The sequence below is a fragment of the Anser brachyrhynchus genome, assembly GCF_964034855.1.
Source record: "Anser brachyrhynchus genome assembly, chromosome: 1".
Taxonomy (NCBI): Eukaryota; Metazoa; Chordata; class Aves; order Anseriformes; family Anatidae; genus Anser; species Anser brachyrhynchus.
In genome coordinates, this window is record NC_137694.1 from 145677973 (window position 1) to 145699039 (window position 21067).

Below are 21067 nucleotides of genomic sequence, written 5' to 3' on the forward strand. Positions count from 1 at the left end.
TCAAATCACTCCTAAATCTTTTATTGAGTCCTGAAATTAGATTACTACTTAAGTATTTCATTGGTGAAATTTGCTTGCTTGACTTTTCCCTGTTGTGTTTCTTACCTGAACGTTTTCCAGTTTTTCAACACTATTTTAAAAAGTGTAATCATGAGAAATGCACGCAGTATTTCTGTCACAGGCCTGGCTATAAATTGTCTTCCATAAACCCAGCTTGATAAATTTGTGGTCATTTATCTACAAACTGCCATAGCCCTATTAGCTGGAGTATCACAGAAAACACATTAAATTAGCAATATGACAGGATGGTCAAGTACTGCTTTGAAAATATTTTTATTAGTTCTTAATAAGCTGTCTTCAATTCCAATATTTTCTGGACACCTTCTGGTAAAATTTACTACAGAATAAAAAATGGTGACTATAAGAATAAACACATTCTTATTGTATAATAAATTCATTTGTGTATATCACAGTCTCTTAAACCTTGCAGAGCTCGTTTTAATAAAAACAGCCCTGCCTTATAAGACAAACATGAGTTATTTTATTCTCTTCAGAACTGAGCTCCCAGTGTTGTTGGACTTCCTTGTTGCAGACGTGTAAGAAGTGATAGTCTTTCCACTCAAGAGCAGGCATTTAATAAATCTGATCTTTTACATCAAAACAGCATTCTGATTTTTCTCTACAGAACGTAGCTTGTCAAGTTATTAGTCATCTATGAAGATTTCAAAGAAAGAATGATAGGAAGTCTTTTGTTTAGCCAAGCATGCGATGCTGTTTCCCACAGCCTTCTCCTGGAGAAGCTGGCTGCTCGTGGCTCGGACGGATGTACAGCTTGCTGGGGAAGAAGCTGGCTGGATGGCGGGGCTCAAAGGTCGTTGTGAATGAAGTGCAGTCCAGTTGGCAGCCAGTCACAAGTGGTGTTCCCCAGGGCTCGGTACCGAGGCCAGCTTGCTTAACGTTTTTTATCAGTGATCTGGTTGAGGGGATTGAGTGCTCCCCCAGGACGTTTGCAGGGCAGGAAGGCCCTGCTTGAGGGCAGGAAGGCCCTGCAGAGCCACCTGGATAGGCTGGGTCAGTGGGCCAAGTCCAGTCGTGTGGCATTAGCAAGGCTAAATGCCACGTGCTGCACCTGGGTCACAACAGCCCCAAGCAGCGGTATAGGCCTGGGAAAGAGTGGCTGGAAAGTTGTCCCACAGAAAAGAACTTGGGGGTGCTGGCCAACAGCCGGCTCAGCTTGAGCCAGCAGCGTGCTCAGGTGGCCAAGAAGGCCAGTGGCATACGGGCCTGCATCAGAAATGGTGTGGCCAGCAGGGTGAGGGGCATGACCGTCCCTCTGTACTTGGCACTCGTGAGACCACGCCTCAAGTGCTGTGTTCAGTTTTGGGACCGTCGCTACAAGAAGGACATCGAGTTGCTCAAGCATGCGCAGAGAAGAGCAATGAAGCTGGTGAAGGGATTAAAAACAAATACAAGGAGTGGCTGAGGAAACTGGGGCTGTTCAGTCTGGAGAAAAGTATGAGAGGGAACCTCTATAGGTACCTCAAAAGAGGTCGCAGCAAGGAGGCTGTCGGTCTCTTTTCTCAGGTGACAAGTGATAGGACATGAAGAAATAGTCTCAAGTTACGCCAGGGGAGGTTTAGATTGGGTATTGGGAAGAATTTTTTCATGGAGAGAGCGGTCAAGCACTGGAACGGGCTGCCCAGGGAGGTGGTGGAGCTGCCATCTGTGGAGGTCTTTAAGAGACGTCTCGATGTGGCGCTTAAGGATGTTGTTTAGAGGTGGACTTGGTAGTTAGGTGAATGGTTGGACCTGATGATCCTAAGGGTCTTTCCAACCTGAATGATTCAAGGATTTCTCTGAAATATCTCTAGCTGAAATTAGCAGTAAAATCCTCCCGTAGGAAAACAGGAAGTATTTTTCTTATATCACTCGATATTGCTTCTAAGTTTTCTAGCTTGTCAGAAAGTGTAAGCATGACAACAGTGGTGTCTTGTCGTGTCTCTTGGAGGACTGGCTAAATCAGTGTGTATCGGCACTTCTAAGCAGCGGCTATGCAGGAATTTAAGCTCAGATGTAGAGAAAAGCAGCAGTGGAGGTTTTCATATGCAGTACAAGTTCTTGCTAAGCTTCCTTGAATGTGGTTAAAGTCGCTTATTCCATAGTTGTATTTCCTTCACAGAAGCACTTCTGCTGCTGCACCACATCCTGCTTTTTAGTTGCATTGCTCAAAATAAGCGTGCTGGTTTGTGAGGCAGGGTGGCAAAACTACCGACTCCACTGATGATGAAATTGAGGAACATGATGTGGTGGTGGTGGTGGCAAAAGCAGATGGAAACCGGCTAGGTGTGGTGTCTTTAGCGCTTTTAAAAAGGAAGCTGGAACAATTGCATTTTTTTCTATCTTCACAACAAAAATAAGTCATTAGATGCCAAGAAGGGAGAAATGGGAGTAGCTTGCAATGACTTCACAACGCTGGGAATACAGCTCTTCCATTCCCATCTGTAGCATGCAGGGTTAGGAGTTAGCGGTGCTGCTACCACTAGAGTGGTAGCAGATGATGTGCTGGAAATATGTCTGCCTCATGATCATCATCAAAACATGAGTTTGCCTTAAACAGCTATTTTTAGTCCATTGATGACCTTCGAAGGCCTGGAGACAACGAACAGCAGTAGCTCTGTCCATGGGCCATGATACAAGAGGATACTGCTGACATGGTAGGTCTGCTATCTCAGTGCTTGATACATACGTAATGGCAGAAGAATTTGTTCATTGTATGCTAGAATAGTAACCCACAATGCAACAGAAACTTAGAAATTCCTTGGTTTGGACATACAGTATGCCTGTAAAAAATCATATAACTTTTATGCCAAGTAAACTATGTCCAGTAAATTCTGTGGAACTAAACCCAGACTTTCTCAAAAACATCAGGTTATAATTTCGAAAAGAACATGTGCTAAGGAGGAAAAACCCCTGAAACTCCAGAGCAGACTACTGGGGAAAAAAACATGAAACGTGGCTCTTTTTTGTTACCTGCAGCCAAAAGACTTGAAAGTAAAGCCAGCAGGTAACTGTTCGGCAGAACTCAAGGCGCAGAGCACTGCTGCTCCTCACGCCGGATGCGCACAAGAGGCCCTTTATCTGATGCGAGGTGTGAAGTCAGGGGCGGTGGCAGCAGAAGCAGAGCCTGCTGCTTGTTGCAGTGCCCCTGAGCTCCGGCGTTAGCTGGCACCTGGAGCACAGCTCGGCTGTTGTTGCAGTTGACACTTGCATACATTATGTTCTGTGCAGATCGTTTATTGGGATGGATTATTAAAGGATTTGCTGCTTTAAGAACTTGAAAAAAAAGGCATATAATGGAAACCAGGATGTGCCCTACCTTTCAGCAGATCTTTCTAATAAGCCAGGTGTCATGAAATGTCAAAAAGCTGAAGGCGTAAAGAAATCTTGCTGATTTTAAAAAATTTGTTCTTTGCTTTGTATTAGAAGCTTTGTGTAGTGGGTACTTCTCTCCCTGCTCCCTATGCACTGTGCACGCGTGCTTGGAGGTGCAATTTGACACATACAAACTGCAGAGCGAGCCTTCATTTTAGTCTTTTAACACGTTTTGCAAAGATAAAATGATCACCTTAACGCAATGTGGTGGTTTCTTTGGTGCTATCGCTGCCCTAAACTGACACAGTCTGAGGGCCTTGTTTGTGCCTCTTTGAGCCTTACGTTTCAACACCTGTTTGCATTTGGCCTTGGAGCAAAGCCCCGAAGTGAGATCCCAACTCATCGCTCCCTGTGGAGCAGAGGCATCCCAGGCAGTCCCTGGTTTGCCGTGCGGAGCTGTGACCCCTGTGCAACCCGGAGGGCCGTGGCTGACACAAGCCCTGTGCGTGCGAGGTGCACGAGGAGCGCTCCCAGGGACACCGCTTCCCAGCGCACGCCAGTGACTCAAAGGGTGAGCTATTTTTCTCTATTGCTGGGGCAGTGGCTGCTCTTTATGCTCTCGTAGCATCACGGGAGGATTTCCTCCGATTCAGATACAAGTATTTCCTCCAGCGTGCATCCCCAAATAATTCTTTCAATATTACTGGATCTCTTCGGTGATTTTTTCTTTTCATTTTCTTGAGGCCTCAGGCTGTGTTACACTGCATCTTCCAGGGACTCTCAGAGCATCAGTTCTTCTTTTTCTCTGCATGGGTCCACTTGGGTTCCACAGTTCTCTGTCCCTTGGGTTTTTTTGGAAGACTTGGACAATAGGTGCCCATCCAGTGATGTACTTTCATACTGCACAAAGTTTCTAAGCTAGCACTCATGCCAAAAATCAATTGGGTTTTGTCTTAGCATGTACAAAAGAAGATTTCCTTCCTTTTCCGGAGTCTCAGAGATGTTTCATGTTGTGGAGCGTGCCATCAAGCAGCAATCGAAAAGCAGGCTGTGTATGCAAGCATACAGCAGATGAAAAACCTGGTATGCAAGAGACAGTGTCCACCTCTTGTTTTGAGAAGTAGGATTTCTAGTGACAAAGATGGCTTTCTTTGAGAGTCACTTCAACATTAAATATGACTGCTTGTAAGTATTTTTAGTTGGTGTCCAAATCACAAACAGATTTAGGCAGACACAGTTCTTAATGTGAAGGAGTGTTGGCTTTGACCAGGTGGGTATTCAGGGTGCTGTTTCTGCTAGGTGGGGACTTGTTGCAGAAGCTTGAACCAGAAAATTTACTTAGGACTTTGGCTATAGGCCATATAAACTATATGCAGTTTATATATATGTGTGTGTGTGTGTATAAATTTTTTTATATATATATATAAATGTGTATATATATAGTTTTTATATATATATATATATAATATATTGCTGTCGATCCTGTTTAGCAGTCTTTGGAACCTTTTAAATGAATGGGGGGAAAAAAAAGAAAATGTATTTTCATGTAGGGAAAAGTGCCATTCAGAGGAAAATACGGAGGAGGAGACGGGCTGTTTTGGTAACTGAGCCATTTTCCCCTGTGACTTCTCCCTCTGTAGCAGGAAGGTCTGGTTTTGCATATGTAGTAGCAAGTAATCTGAGAGCCCTTGATTAACGAAGCTGCGGACATTGACGTTCAGAGAGGAAGTTAGTAAAGAAAAGGTGGGATTTACTTTGCTTTCCTTTCATAAAAGGGGCTTTGAATGAAACTGCACTGTCTGTGAGATGCTCCTAAATGGTTTCCAAGGAGAAAGAGGAAAAAAAAAAAACCCTTGGATTTTCTTGTACCATGGTACTTAGCGCTTGCAAATCTTAGTTTATTATAGCATTGTCAGCCTGACCTTCTTGTAAAATGCTGCGGATTTACATCACGCTTGGTTTTGATTCTTGCACCTTCAGGTGTTGGTATGGGCCAGATGGACTAAAACATTCTTAACAGGAAGGCGTGCCGACCATGTCAGCTTCAGGACAGGCTACCTTATGAGCTTGATGCTGCGAGTTTCCTCTTATTCAGTCCATGTTTGCATCATTCTCTCCTAAAGATTTTTTTTTGAGTTGAGGAGCTGTATGATGAGTGTCTTGTAATTTATCTTACTAGATTTGGGCTTGACGATCTGAACTTCAATCTGTATTTGTAACAGCTATTAAGCCTTCCATTTTCACATATAGAATTAAGAACAAATTTGAGCTAACAATAGTGAAAATACCGTGTTAATACTATATTCACCTATATCCAAAAAATAATTATTCCCTCTCAGTTATCTTCAAGAGCCTTTAAGCTGGAGGGTCATCATCTCCCATTAAGTGTATTTGTATACCTTTTGCAAATACCTTTCTATTTACAGTACTATTTTAAAAAATAAATAAAGATTGTGTGTGTTCATGGTAGCAAGTTGGATTTGTATCCAAAGCTGTCCTGTGCACTTCTACTTCATCTAATAAATGTGAGATACCTGAATGCAAATCATCGTTACATTAAATGCTGGAGGCAGATGGGAAATGCAATCTACTTTATATGTACTGAGGGATAGGCACATGTATTGGGGTAGACGCGTTGGAGCACCTCTTGCATACTTGTTTTTGTGGGTTTTGGAGGCGGGTCTGTCAATATTCTGATAGTGTTTGTGAAGGTGAGGCAAAACTGTGCAGCTTTCGTTCTCTACGTAAGGGCAGAGAAGGTGTTTGGAAGTCCTGTGGGGCTACTGTGCCTTCTCGCCATACCTTATAAATCCTTTTTTTCTTAACCTATTCTTAGAATTATAGGGCTACCTTAGGTTAAGGTAGTCCTGGTTATTTTTTCTTATCAGGGCATCCTACAAAACCCAGTGGGGCATCCTTAATAGGATTACAAAGTAGGTGGAAACATTTTAAAACTGTTCCTGTTCGAAAGCAAAGACTGTATTTTAAAGTAGGCTGTCTTCAAGTTTGTAGACAGAAATGGGAACCACAGACCTTGATAACTTTGGGAAAGCCCGTTCATTTTATATGACTCTTTTGGGTTCCACAGGGAATTTAAAATCCCAAGGCTCTTTTGATTTTCCCCAGTACGACTTAATCCACTCCACTTCTGCGCTGGAGTAAGAACAGACATGAGGCCATTGATGGAAGCCTTTTAATCTAAATGAAAAGAATTAAAGTAGTCTTTGTTTTTAGTGCAGTTGTCGGGTTGATTTCTCGTGGAAACCTCCGTACCACAGTGTTTGATATGTGGGAAACTTTGACAATGCCTTTTCCTGTATGTGGAGGGGAGGGTGGGGGTGGGCAGCCGGCAATAAAGCAGCCGGGCTGTAGAAATGTCAGAACTTCGCTTTGACATTTAAAGAAGAGTTTCCATTTTCTGATTTGTCCTAGTGAGACTTCTCTTGATATTGAGCTTCTTAAAGAGCACAGAAAAAAAATCGTTACTAGAGCTGTGAGACTTCGTTTCTGTATCACGAATTCAGTTGGAGATTTTTTTGGGGAATTTACAGCAGCAAATTCCTTTAAAAAGTGTGCTGTTGATGGAGATAGTCTGAAATACTGCCTGTCCCATATGGACACTTGGCCTTTGAGCATTGTTTTAGGAGCTGGAGGGGGAGAAGAAGGTGGGAGGTTATATATTGAAAATGTGCAGAAACTTTTCTCTTTCCATTCAATGTAAGAAACTTCAGTCTACTGAATGCCTTTTTAATAATGAAGCAAAGTTAATTTACAATTTTAAAAATAATAACCACTAGCATAAAGCTCCAGGGATGTGTGATCTGCACATTCCAGCTGTCAAGAAGTTATATATTTACCTCTGTAGTGGCTGAATTAATTTAAGCAGTTGCATTAAATTGTTTTATATATTTCTTAAGAATTTTCTTGAAAAGTTAATTACTTCTTTCTTAAAATAATTCGGTTTTTGTTTAAGAAAGGCACTGTGCATTTTGCATAATTATTAGCTGTATGCATTCATATGCACTTATTCAGAGCCGTAGTCAAAGGAAATGAATAACTTATTTGGTAAACAGAAAGGGGGAATTGTTTTAACTCCATGTGTGTGAAGCCACGCAGAATTGCAATTCTGTTAAAATGCACAAAAAGTCATGATTTTAAGTACCTTTAAAATTAGGTAAAATGTTGATTAAATAATGTGATTAATGTGTTTTTAACAAACTTCCTCTGGTTACCCTGTTTTTAAGGATTTTAGAACAAGATCTGTTCTGTATAAATGGTTTTATATTTGAGGGAACGAAAACTTATTTCCATTTCAGCTGAAATTAATTTCTTAACTTTTTATATAAGTCACTGAAATCAATTGAAATGTTTTCCCAAACAATATTTTACTAACTCGTTCAGAGATTACTGTTACTATTAAAGATTTAAATGAGCTTTTGCTCTAGGTATTTATACCAGGAGTTCTGCTAGCTTATTTGGCTTCCTTACATTTTTCAGCCTCAAACATATTTTGCTTGAACATAAATATACGTCGTCTTAATAGATTGTGTAATACTACATTTTTCAGCTCTGGAGTGCCTAATTTCAATTTGAATTATAATGGGTTTACTTTCAAGAAGAAAAACATTAAAAAAAAAAATCAGATTAAAATGAAAATATTTTCATGAAAAAGTAGTACTCTGCTCATGTTTTCTGTGCCGGTTTCTGTGCTGAACTTTGAACCATAAAGCAAGTAGTACTGTTTAAAGCCTTTTATTCTAAAAGAGTACACAAATTGAAATGTATTAAAAGATGTATGAAAAAATTTACAAGTAAGCTTAGGATTTTTTTTTTAATTCAGAGAATTATGAACAATATAAAGAATTTTCAGTTATTGAATTATTTGCAACACCAATGGGAGATCCTTTTTAAATTATAATTTTTCCCCATAAATGTATTTTAAATTGTCATTCATGCTTAAAATCTGAGTTTTGCATGAGAGTTGTGGTAGAGCGGGTAAGATTTAAGGCACTAGTTGAAGACATCATCATTTTTCCTCCTCTTTTCGTATTTTCCTTTTCATGCGTTAGTCGATTTGCTATTGAATAGCAATGTTGAAATGAAGCATCTTTCTGAAAGGCGTTGTCACCGAGCCTAAATTGGGAAGTTGGGCAATAGCTCTAATCACATGAAATCACTGAGTCACCCGGCCCTGCAAACCACAAGGCTCAAGTCCCAAGACCAGGACTGGTGACAGCGGGGAACCAAAGAAGATTTCGGTGTTTGGCCGATGCATCAACGTCGGGGGGGTTGCGTTGATCTCACTACAGTCAGGCCAGTTAATGAGCAGATTTTGACAGAGCCTTGCGTAATGCGTTGATTTGGGGTACTAACCTGATTACAAAAGTCTATTTGGGTGACGGAGCCCTGGCACAGGCTGCCCAGAGAGGCTGTGGGGTCTTCTCCTTGGAGGCCTTCAAAAGCCGCCTGGAGATGGGCCTGGGCAGCCTGCGCTGGGTGGCCCTGCTGGGGCAGGGCTTGGGCCTGGTGGCCTCCAGAGGGCCCTGACAGCCTCAGCCATCCTGTGACTGGTACAGGGTATCTGAAGGACACTGTCCATTTAGTAGAAATCTAGTGACTTAAAGAGGAAGTAATTTCCAAGAACTCTGTTGTTTTGAGGCACTTCTGTTGTTGCAGCGTTTTTAAGAGTTTAAAGTTTACTTGCTTGGGGGACTGGGGAGGCAACTGGAAAAAAATAAATCCATCTTTAATTGTTCTTGATATTTTAATAATAAATTTTTGGCGGTTTCTTAAGTAATCATACGTAGCATATTTAGTAACATGGTCTCTTTCAATGACTTCTCGATCGAGAAATTCTGGTTGGGAAACTGTTTAGCATTGCCTTGAAGATTTCTCACAGCAATACAGTTTTTTTCTATTACAGCTTTTTTTATTAAAGGTCCTTTTTTTTCCTTTTTTTCTGTATTGCAAAATTGATAAGTTGATTTGATATATAGTAAGCTACAGAATATATTTTTATCTGTGTTTTATGTATTAAAATCAGAGAACGTTTTAGAAAGAATAGGTTGTAAGAATTTAGATGACACTAGTTTCACTTGCCAAATATTTTTCAGAAATGGGCTTTGGGAATTGTTTGACTTGATACACATAAGATGGGAGGAATGGACAAGTCAGTATCTGCAGTATCAAACAGCCTTCAAATTCCTTTGGAAAAGAAATGCAACTGTATTTGGTCTATTTAAAATTAAGCTAGATGAAAGCCGTAGTAAAACTTAGGGAGCAGTCTCGGGGTGGAGGGATGCTGGGCAATTTGACTACAAATACCTTCAGTGTGTAGTGTATGTTGTTCTTCAAGAGAACTCAATAAAATAAATGGAAGTATTGATAAGCCAGTGGAGATGCATTACGCAGCCACATCAGTGAATCTGTTCTTTTCACCTCTGGGGATGAGGAAAAGCAGTTAAAATGCAGAACGTAGCAACTCATCAGTTTCAGGCAAAGACGCCAGCTTGCAGGAGCACGAAAAGCCTTAGCAAATAAGTCTTACTGAAATGGAGCAAATATATCTGCGTTGTAAATGGGCGTTTGTCTGGCAAAGACGGTGAGTAATGTAAACCACAATTAGCAAATGGAATATAAGTTTTCAGAAAGGGTTTTGTTTTTTTTTTGCCACTGGTATACAAGCGTTGTGTGTACATTTGGTAAAGTAGGATACAATTTTAAGCCAGTTGAACTTTTCTATCCTAAGCAGCAGTTCTCAGAACAACGTGTAGCTAAGCAGCCTTGCTTTAGTGCCTTCACTGGAGGCAGGAGGAGGAAAGAGAAACCCTCTTTTTGGTTTCAAAGCTGGACTGCTCAGGTAAGGAGCATCTCTGCTTACTGTCTTTCAGTCAGCAAAGCTTTGGGCAGGTTGTGTGGCCAGGGGCAGCAGATTAGGGCTGGGGAATTGACAGTGCCACAGCGTTGGGTCTGAGGGGTGCTCAGGAGGAAATTCCCCTTTTGTGAAGTTCAGGATAGGGCCGCAGGACCCCCGGGTGCTGCGGCAGGGACAAGCCAGTAGTGAAAGGGTGCAAAGCTGGGCTTTCCCAGTGGGGCCAGGGAGACAGGAAGCAAATTCATAGGACGGAGGTCTTCCTCCGTGCTGCCGCTCAGAAAACAGTCTGCTCTGTAAAGCTGTGACTGAGAGAGGAAAGGAAGAGGGTAGGTGAGGTGGGAGGCACACGTCTGGGTCTCCCTAGTAGTGTTGGGGCCAGATGGCTTGGTTCTCTGTTGAGAGAAGAAAGATTTGCAGTGGATCCCTTCTATGGATGGGAACATTATCTAGAAACGGTGCTAGCTGGTTTTGGTTTTGTTTTTTTATCTCGGCAATATGTCCACCTAAACATTAAACCTACTCACAGTACTTGGCAACTTGTTCATAAGAAACAAAAGTGAACTAGTTTAGCATGTGGCAACTGTAAATTACGAACAGTGTTATTTCCTATTAGGCACCGTACCATGAAAGAGGCTCTCTGCTGTGCTCCCGCTCGTTTTCCCCTCATGTGAAAGCTAATCCATCGGTCTGGATTTCTCTTCACAATTATTAGTTGTGTTACAGAGGATTATCGTTTCAGGTGAACTGCAAGCAGTGAGTTGGACTGTGAAAATACCATTGCGTTTTTAATGCAAACACATCTGCTAGGGCAACAAAGACAGTAAGAAGGCCAAAATGATGGCTGCAGCCACAAGATTACTTGGCTCTTCCGGGTGTGACTCCTGAAGTGCCCAAATGTTCAATTTTCCATGAAATTTCTTACATGGGCTTCATTCAGTTTGGAGACAGGAATAGGGGTACCCTTATAAATAGCAGTAAATGAAGATTTGCTGTTGATTCTTCCAGAGATTACTCACATAGAGCATAGTTTTTTAACGGAGTTGTGATTTTTGTTACGGATGTATGTGAAATTTATAATGGCCCTAACTTCGTTCTTGCTTGGCCATCCTACTGACTCGTATTTTTAGTCTTGCTTCCCAAGGAAGCGAGGCTTGCACTAAGTCATGCTGTCACAGTCAGCTGTCATTGTCCATCCATCTGCCTACCCTCGATAACTCAGCCAATTTCAAGCAAACCTGACAGACTGGTGGAGGCAAAGGAACGACTTCTGTGCAGCTCAGCGGCTGGGAGGGTCGCTGATGGTGTCCCCCCCTTGACACCAGCAAGCCCAGCTCGTGGCTCCACCAGGGGAGCCCGAGCGAGCCGGGCACGGCGCGTGGCCAGCCGGTAAAACCCCAAGTGGGGAGATGGAGCCGGCTTTCGAGGCAGTTTGGAGGCTGCAGCAGGGGGCTGCAGGTGTGAGCAGGACGCGGGGAAGCAAAGGCAGCTGTCTGGTAAGGGGGCTGTGGCTGAGAGACGGGGCAGGCGGCGTGGAATGGTGCAGCAGGCGGCGCAAGGAGAAAAACAGCAACAGATTTCCTTCGCTCTGCTCGCAAAACAACCTGTTTCCTCTTCTGCCATGGACGCGGCTACGGATGTTACAACCTCGCATTAAAAATAGCAGCAGATAACGCCGCGTGCGCCCTCCGCTGTGCTTGGCTGCGGATGGGGCTCGGGATGGTTCCTTACCTTAACCAGCCTGGTTGGAAACCAAGGCTTTGGTGCACCTCACTGCTATTGCAGAAGGCGTGTTGTTAGCCTTAAAAAGCTTGGCTACGTTAAACGTTACAGCTCAAACTGAAAAACTCCAACTCTTTGCCCTAACTGATAATGAAAACCAGCAAAATTTCTGTTTTTTTTTTTTTTCTTTCCTATGTGGTCACGGTTTGTTTTGAATGGGGAGGATGGAAAAGCATGCTTAAAATGTCAGGCACGGCACTGGAAAGTTTGTGGAAAAAGTTGCAGCTTATGAAACTCCAAGAAAGTGCATGGATGATAACCTTTTCCTAAAAGTTTAGTCATCTTTATCAGACTTCAGGTTGTTGATTTATAATTTTTGTCATTTTTTTTTTCCAACTGTTTGTTGACTTTTTGTTTGTTTGTTTTCTGTAGATACTTCTGCTCGTGGCATTCTCTTATCACACCGCATCCCTGTATTTCATAGTTATCTCTGTGCTTTGATTTTGAAGTAGTCATATTCTGGCCAGCTACTCCATCATCTGCTCTTTTTTTTTCACTTTATTAGTTCTCCTGCTATAACCCAAGGCGTGGTGCTGCACATCTCCCTTACAAACTTCATCAAAGCCTAAGCTTTTAATTGGAAAGGTTCAATGTTAGCACAGGGCTTTATGCGGATTGGATCTGTTGAGATGCAGTTTCTTGTTTTGCATGAAGTTGTAACGAGGATTTCCTAACTAAGCGCCCCTCAAGTTGTGTTTGTTTATATTACCCCAACTTAATGCCCCGTAGTTCTGCTATTATACCTCCTTGCCTTTTGGTTGAAAATGCTCTCTAAACTGATGAAAATTTTCACTCTTGGCAGAAATCTGCCCCTGGCCAATTTCCGATTAGAGCTCGCTTGGAATAAAAGCTCTGTTTTTGTGGATTGTCTCCCCCAGTACAATAAGTGGGTCGCTGTCATTTTGCCCGAAAGGGCAGCCATCGGCTCTCAGCTCCAATTATCTGCTCAGAATTACATTAGGATGTAAGCAGGCTCCAACAGGAAGCAAGGAACTGCTTGGGAAGGTCAGGAAACACTTCAGGATCATCGTAATTTTCTGCCGTCTTCTGAGATGTTAAGGCTGTGAGTTAACGTGGTTAGCACTTGTAGTAAGCATTAAGTTTGTGGTCACGTCTCCACTGTTTGTGTGTGTTGTTTGGCTAAACCTGTGAAATATGCCAGATAGTTTCAATTGCACTAAACAAGACAATAAAAATAGTTTTGCAGAATTTATTTATTATATGCCAGCCCCAAAGTGGTCTGGCAGCTGGACTTGGATCTCCCTAGGTCCCTTCCAAATGAGCTATTCTGTTCTGTAAATGTGTACATGTATATATAGAAATATAAAATGCACACGCTTTTCAGCAGTGGTACAGCCCGATTTAACTAGTCCTGAATTGCTAAAGTGAAATTGCATGCATCTCTTTCTAATAAGACTATTTAAAGAAACAAAAAGTTCTGTCCTTTTCATTCAGTCTTCCATAATCAGTTTGTATTCATCGTGTCTCAAGTGACTGTGTCTTCTCCCGGCAAGGATCTAGAAGCACGAAGAAAAGTACAAAAGCCCTGATTTCTATGTTGATTTTTTGCATTCTGTCCAAGGCATGACATTTTGGGTGTTGCTTGGTTTGTGATATAGTGAGATTTCATCTTTTGTATTTATCTTCTCAACTTTTAGAGCTGGATTTCAGAATAGAAGGCTACTTACTCACTTTATCTTTCTGTTTATATATAAGCTGTTAAGCAGTCCTTGCTGCAAAAGTTTGATAGTGAATTGTGTAGCACTCCTTCCATATGTAAACTTACATTAGCATGGCCCCTAAAGAAAAGTTATGCATTTAATGATACTGGTGTTTATATGCTGTATTTCATGCTGTAATTGAAGCCGTGACAGTTATAGGAGAACTTACACATTGTAGGGGGAGCGTACTCAAATAGTCACCTTGTGAGATTTGCACTTCTACCATACGTGGCTAGGCTTTGGAGAAAGAGGAGCAGGATTCATAAGTGGGCTTGCTGTTGGAAATGGTTGCGGCTGTAGCTGCCTGGGGACTGAACCAAAGAATGAAGAAAGCAGAATGTAATCTGTAGAGAAACAAAAGTTTTATCACTCTAGTCGTTTATTTTTGCAGAGGGTGTTTATTTTCCTGTTTTGATTGAGCCAATTAAAGTTATCACTAAAATGAAAAGGCATGATCAGTTTACTGGGTTTTTAGATATAACACCAAGCTATGCGAAGCTTCCAGTGATTCATAATGAAGAAAGTATGTGTTTTTAAGTGTGTGTTAAGACTCTGGTACTGTTGGGAAGGGAAGAGAGCGATTTTAATGCCAATTGCACCATACCTAATGGTGTGTAAGCTAGATGTTAAAGATTATCTCTCAAACGTGTTGACGTTTCCTGACTGTCTGCAGAGTTAGAAATGAGCTCTCCGATAACGAGATGAAATTTGGAGTGACGCAGGAGCCGTCTGCAGCATGGGGAGGACGTTGAGTGACCGCTTTACGCTTCTGTCTTTATTTAACAGGCTTGGGAAAAACAAAAAGGAAGACGAGCGCGCGAGATGCCTCGCCTACTCCCAGCACAGATGCGGAGTACCCGTCCAACGGCAGCAGCGGGGACCGCATCTACGACCTCAACATTCCTGCCTATGTCAAGTTCGCCTACGTGGCAGAGAGAGAGGATGAACTGTCCCTCGTCAAGGGGTCCCGGGTCATCGTCATGGAGAAGTGCAGCGATGGCTGGTGGAGAGGGAGCTACAACGGACAGATCGGCTGGTTTCCTTCGAACTATGTGGTAGAGGAAGTTGAGGAGGCCACTGCAGATTCACCGAGCTTCCTGAGCTTGAGGAAAGGCGCTTCCATGAGTAACGGCCAGGGCACCAAAGTACTCCACGTTGTTCAGACACTGTATCCATTCAGCTCCGTCACAGAAGAAGAGCTCAATTTTGAAAAAGGGGAAACAATGGAAGTCATTGAAAAGCCAGAAAACGACCCAGAATGGTGGAAATGTAAAAATTCCAGAGGGCAAATTGGTCTTGTTCCTAAAAACTATGTAGTAATCGTTAGCGATGGTCCTACCATTAACACTTCCCATCCACCTCAGATAAGCTACACGGGACCATCTTCCACCGGACGATTTGCTGGAAGAGAGTGGTATTATGGGAATGTTACCCGACATCAAGCAGAATGTGCCCTAAACGAGAGGGGAGTGGAAGGAGACTTCCTTGTTAGAGATAGTGAATCCTCGGTAAGTGCTATTCAGCGCCGCGGTCTTTGTAAGACGTGATATTTGGTTTAACAAGTGTGGAAGCTCATAATGACCATATCCTTAAAAAAAAATAAAAATAAAAATAAGGGCTTTTCATCAGTAAAGAAACAAGCAATGCTTCAGTGGTACAAACTGATACATGTACAGAGTGTGAGAATCAGTCTCTCAGAAATTCAGTGACATTTACACTGAAATTTAACAACTACGGACTGCATTATCCAGGGCTTCTTAATTAGCAGACAAGTAACTAGATATTTAAAGCTTCCATCTGACTTTTCCTGTATTCCTCATATGCAGTCCTCAAATTTACGGCACTCCCAAGGAAAAAAAAATCTTGCAAATTGCAAATTTAGTCATTAATTTGAATTTAAAGCCAGTTTAAAATGGGATGTGTGCGTTGATCAGTTTTGTTTTGCCTTTAATTAACATAGGTTAATACTGTAGGTTATATAAACTATTGATTAAAAACTTATTTTCATGTGTTTCTGCTCTACTTAGATGATTTAGGTTGTAATAGGATAAAATTATTATTACATCTAACTGTTAAGATTATGATGCACAACAAAAAAGGCCAAGTGAGTAGCTCGTATTACTTGGAAATTGAGCCTTGATGACATCAGAGGGATGTTAAGTAATGCTGATTAGGGATTATTATAATTCCGAAAGTTCAAATTTAAAGTTACACTGAAAGGCCTTTCATGTATGCTGAAGCCAGGGAAAGCATAGTTAAAGCACTCAAAAATAATTATCCCTTTGCTGTGATTTTTAAAAGATGACAGATTTTGATAATTCCCAAACACCTTTCTAACACTACAAAAATATATATATATTGAAGATAAATGGAATCTTAATTTGGGATCAGGGCTTTTCAGCATTCGTTGCTTCAACTGTGGGACCATTATTCCATGAGGACAAATCGTTTCATACGTGCTTCCACCTAAGTATTTAGCTGCTTCAGGTATAAAAATTCAAAATCAATACAGTTATATCTGCTCAGCCTTTTAATTTGAGGGTACACAGCTGTCAAAATACAGTAAGCTACAGACATCTATCTCTATGCTATAGTTGTTTCAGGTTTTCCCCATATTGTAGGTTGTGCTGGTTGGCAGCGTGGATTGCAAATAAAAATTAAAGCAGTGTCAACTGCCTTAAACTTAATTTAAAGCGGAGCCATCTTCTTGACTCCTCTTTGTCTTCAGGAGACTGTATTGATCGCATAAATCACTTGTGGTTAGAACTGGTGGTAGTCTTTATCATAATTGCCTGTGAACGGAGGAGAAGCTGCTCCCGTGTACTGTTCCTAACGTAAGTGATTTCATTAACCAGTCGATAGGACGTGTTGGCATGGCTGTGGTGTGAAATGAAGAACGGGTTCTAAGTAATGGGGAGAATGAAGCTTGAGCTCAAATCTGGAAGTAAAGATCCTTTTAGTTCTCGATATTTTCTGAAGCGTGTTTCACATTTTTTACTTGCTGTTTTTGTTCTTAAATTATAATCTCTACTACTCAGAAGAGGTCCCAGGTTGAAGTCAAAATCTCAGGTAGTACTAAGGCAGAGACAGGTAGCACACGCTTTATCCCCTCGGAATAAGACTTCTTTCCCTACTTTAATAATCTAAAAGGCCGCTTTTTAGTTCAGCAGAATATCTTCTGAATTAACAGAGCCTGTATTTGTAATGTAACGACTGAAATTTGGAATTGGCTGGCTTGTTTGCTCTTGGCGAGAGAGATGAACAGAGGCTTCTAGTGACAGTAGAAAAAAAGCATAAAGACAATGAAGTTGTTAATTTTGTAGAATTTTTTAAATCCAAATTAAACATTGCTTTCTGATTTCTGAAAAACATTGGTAGTTCACTATTACTGTTTCCTTATTCCCTGAAATTTTGACATCATATTGATGAAAATAGAAATCTGTAATATTCCAGAAGTTTTTCTGGATAGAGAAAATGGTCTGAGTAACTTTCAGGCATCATTTCTCAATTGATTTTCTCTGCAGCAGACACGTAGCTGTCAGACTACTTTCTTTGAAGCTCTCTTGTTGAGTTCCTATTTCTGCTGTTAGTTAACTGTAAGCACAAAATGAAGACAAATGCAAGTAAATCAGGGAAGACTGGAGAGAAAAACAGGTTAAATGAAAATAAATCAGAGGAGACCCAGAAGGGAAAAAAAAAAAGTTAGAAAACATGACTTATGAACAGAGGCTGACAGAACTGAGTTTGTTTAGCCAACAAAAGACAAGACTGAGGTAAGGGCATAGAGTTTTCCAAATGTGGCAAGCCACTAGAGGATGATGGTGACCATTAAATTGCTCTGCAGCAGTCCTGACGTCCCTTCAGCCCAGCACCCTGGCTGCCAGGTCCGTCTGTCCAGCAGATGGAGGCCGACTTTCAGATCCGGATGCTGTATTTTGGGTTATCCTGGCTGGTAGTGACCAATGGTCTTGGACAGTTTGAAGATGGATGTGTTACTTAAAATACAGAAATGCACACCCATTTCTTGGTGTGTGTTCTGTCTCACACTGACCATTGCGTTACACCTCGTTTCCTTGCGTTTAGCAGCCTACATCTTGAGTAAACTAATTTCCTTGAAAGGACAAGGCAACCTTTTAATTTAATATGACATCGTAACACTAAACACATTTGTGTTCAAAGCATTTCCAGACTCGTTCTCTTCATTGTTACTGGGGAAATCGTTGCTTTTTGAGGCAAAAGATTCATTCAGACTGCGGTCTTTAAGTTGTTCCCAGCATCTAACACCTCTGGGAATCCCAGAGAGTTTACTCAGTTCATGTTACAGCAAGGTTTTTTTACACAAAATAAAAAATAATCTGATCTGAAGAACTCATCGTTTTTCTTTTTCCAGTCTTGATCTGGACTTGCAGATCCTGTACGTGGCTTTTTTAAGCAATGAGAGTCTTTGTAGTTAGGCATGAAAATGCCTACTTCCTTGTGATATCACTTGGGAATTTCATTTTTTTTTTTTTAGATTTAAAGAAATATTTTACTATATCCCAAGCTTTTTTCTGCCCTAATCTTTTATGTATATTGTATTATCGTATAATTTCTTAATGTATGTTATTCATAAAAGTATTGGGGACTGCTAGATTGTTTTCATTTTTCTATAAGTACCAGGAATCGTCTAATAAGCTAATGGATGCACTCGATAGCATCAGGGAAAATCTCGCTGAGAAGGACGGGGCTGAGCAGAGGGAGATTGCTGGCTCTCCCTTTGCTCAATCTTCTGCCAGACCAGCACTTCCCCTTGCATTGTAGTATGAACCCACCTATTAAAGCCAAAGGTACAGGGGATTTTTTCCTTTCTAAAGAGGCCTATAGATAAACCAGAGTCATCCTGGTGTTCTTGTGCCTGATCTTTGATGTGTTTTTTTTTCTGTAGCCTTCCATCAACATAATTACAGAAAGTCTTAGATTTTTTTTGAGTTCTGTGCTCCCTACTAGCTATGACGAGCTCTGTTTGGATAGGTGAGGGTTTATGTTGTTCTGCATTCCCTTGAATGAGCGGGAGACTGTCATTTTTTCCTTTTAAAACTTCACTATATGCAATATTTTACAATATTTCTCTAGATTTGACTTACCAGTTGTTTGTCTCCCAGCCAGATTCCTTTAGCCAAAACTGCTGTCCTCAGTTATGCTCAGATCTAAGGGGTGCTGCTGCACTGGAGAATACCCTGAGATGAACTCCTGGGTAGCTAGCAGTCTGATTATCTTCATTAATTACGAAATACTATTATTAGAATCATAAACCTGTTTGAACCATTTAAGCCCGCAGTTTATGTAACAGGCACAGTTACCTGCTGCTAAGTTTTTTGCCAACTCTGTTACACGGAGGTAATGTCACCTTAGCTTTTGGTGTTGAGAGTGAAGCAGAGCACAGAAAATGGCTTTATTTCTTCTTCCTGTTGCAGGCTGCTCGGCTGATTTAAGGAAAAAAAAAAAAAGTTTGTCTCTTTTAAGTAGCACTCTTTAACAAATAAGGCAGATTTAATCTCCGCAGAGTCTCTGTAGAGCCACTTTTTACCTGTTCTGAGTTGCAGGCGGTCAGATTTGTGCTTTCACTGCAGCACCTGGCACAAGACGACGTCTGGGCTCACCCTTTTGGGCGGGTGATGGTCGTGCTTTGAAGATCCAGGACTTGGTTTCTGCTGGGGAGAGGAGCAAATCTGGAAGGAAGATCCTGCTGCTGCTGGTGCCCTGAGGCCCAACGGGAGCTGCTGCCAGCACCTGCGGGCCCGTTGCGCTCTGCTGCGGCTGGGCCTGAAATTGTGCTGGGCCCCCGGTGAGGCAAGGCTGCTTCAGAGTGACAGCAGAGTAAAGAGGCGTAGGCCGAGAGCTTGTATGCTTTTTGAGGTGCTAATTTGGTAGCATTCAGGGTGTCCCATGTTATTATCCTGGAGTTTCAATCCTGCAAGTGTCAGGTAGAAGCGATGAAACGTGGCAACTGTTCAAAAACTGCAGCACTTGTTGTGCTCTGTGACGTGCTGTGACTGACAGCTATGGCAGAGAGAAGGAGGAAGCTTAGCTTTAAAATGGGCTCGAGGAAATATCCCAGTGGTTTATTTCAATGGAAAAATGGGAATTTTATTAGAACTGCATTTGAAACCGATGGAGCTGATTCACGTTTCTTACCTGTGTACCATTTACGTGAGACCGTGGTGGATGTTACATAAAGAAGAAAGGTATTTGTGTATATCTGAATAGGGTGGGAGGGGTAGATAAGCGAAGTCTAAACCTTCCCACATTGTTTTTTCCAGCTTGGCCACAGACCTTTGAGCTATAACTTGCTTTTTTTTTTTAATGTGTATGTGACTGAATTAGGAGGAGGAGCGAGGAAAACCTGGGCTTGTAACTTGAAGGAGTTGGGGAGCAGGCTCACGGATTAACCTGCAAAATGAGAAAATCTTCCATGGAGGGAAAGGTGGTGCTAGGTGAAACTGGACCAAACAGGAAAGTTAAGGGATGGGAGCAGTAAAAGGCTTTCAGAGGGGGGTATTTTCCCAGCATCGCCACTTAGGAGAAAAGTGTCTTGTTTCATTCTCAAATGGAGATTGTAAAGAGGGTACTTTCTACCACGGTTTGCTTTGTTTTCCCTTGTAAGACCAAAGAAGTAAAATTAAAGGAACATTTTCCTGCCTGATGTCTCCCACGTGCACCAGCAGCCTATTGTTGTCTTAGTCACTAAGCAAGAGTTGAAGTAAAGGATTCTGAAAGAATATCAGAAATTTCACACCTGGACTGAGGAGCTGCAAACACATAACGGCTAATCTTCAACGGTCTGTGGTAGGAATCGATTTAACTTCAGATTTAGGTCTTCCCAATTATGACAGTTCAACAGTATTCCCAGGTTCCCTGCCATGAGGCTGTGCTCTGTAATTCAGTTGCAGAGTCATCAAGAGCCCCATAGATAGCAGGGATTAAAGCTTAACTTCTGATGTGCCTTTATTCAGTGTACGTGAGGCTTTTATTCCTGGAAAAGTTCGTGTGCAAACATCCAAATGGAGCAATTAATTTAAGAGGGAGAAGGGAGAAAAAAATTGGCCAGCAGTTGAAACAAAATAGCTTAAACAGTAAATAAAATAAACAGGCTTGGAGCAAGTCCAAGGAGGACAGCAGGGAACCAATTCAAGCTGCATCGAACCAGCATACTTTGGAACAGCAGCGTTAAAAGCACTGCTTTATCTACAGATTTTTTTATTTTTTATTTTTTGAGGTAATCTTTTTAATCATTTTGCATATTTGTTACAGTGGGAAAGTACCAAAATAAAAGGAAACGCAA

At 41.6% G+C, this 21067-nt stretch overlaps 1 protein-coding gene across 3 annotated transcripts in view; it reads left to right on the plus strand.

Moving 5' to 3' along the window:
- The window catches only part of NCK2 (NCK adaptor protein 2), an 85158-nt gene that overhangs the window by 61055 nt on the left and 3036 nt on the right, over positions 1-21067 (plus strand). For all 3 annotated transcript variants that reach the window (XM_080602286.1, XM_080602287.1, XM_080602288.1), the window contains one exon: positions 14533-15254. In XM_080602286.1, the coding sequence (XP_080458412.1) occupies positions 14533-15254 (722 nt within the window). The remainder of the gene's footprint in view (positions 1-14532; positions 15255-21067) is intronic.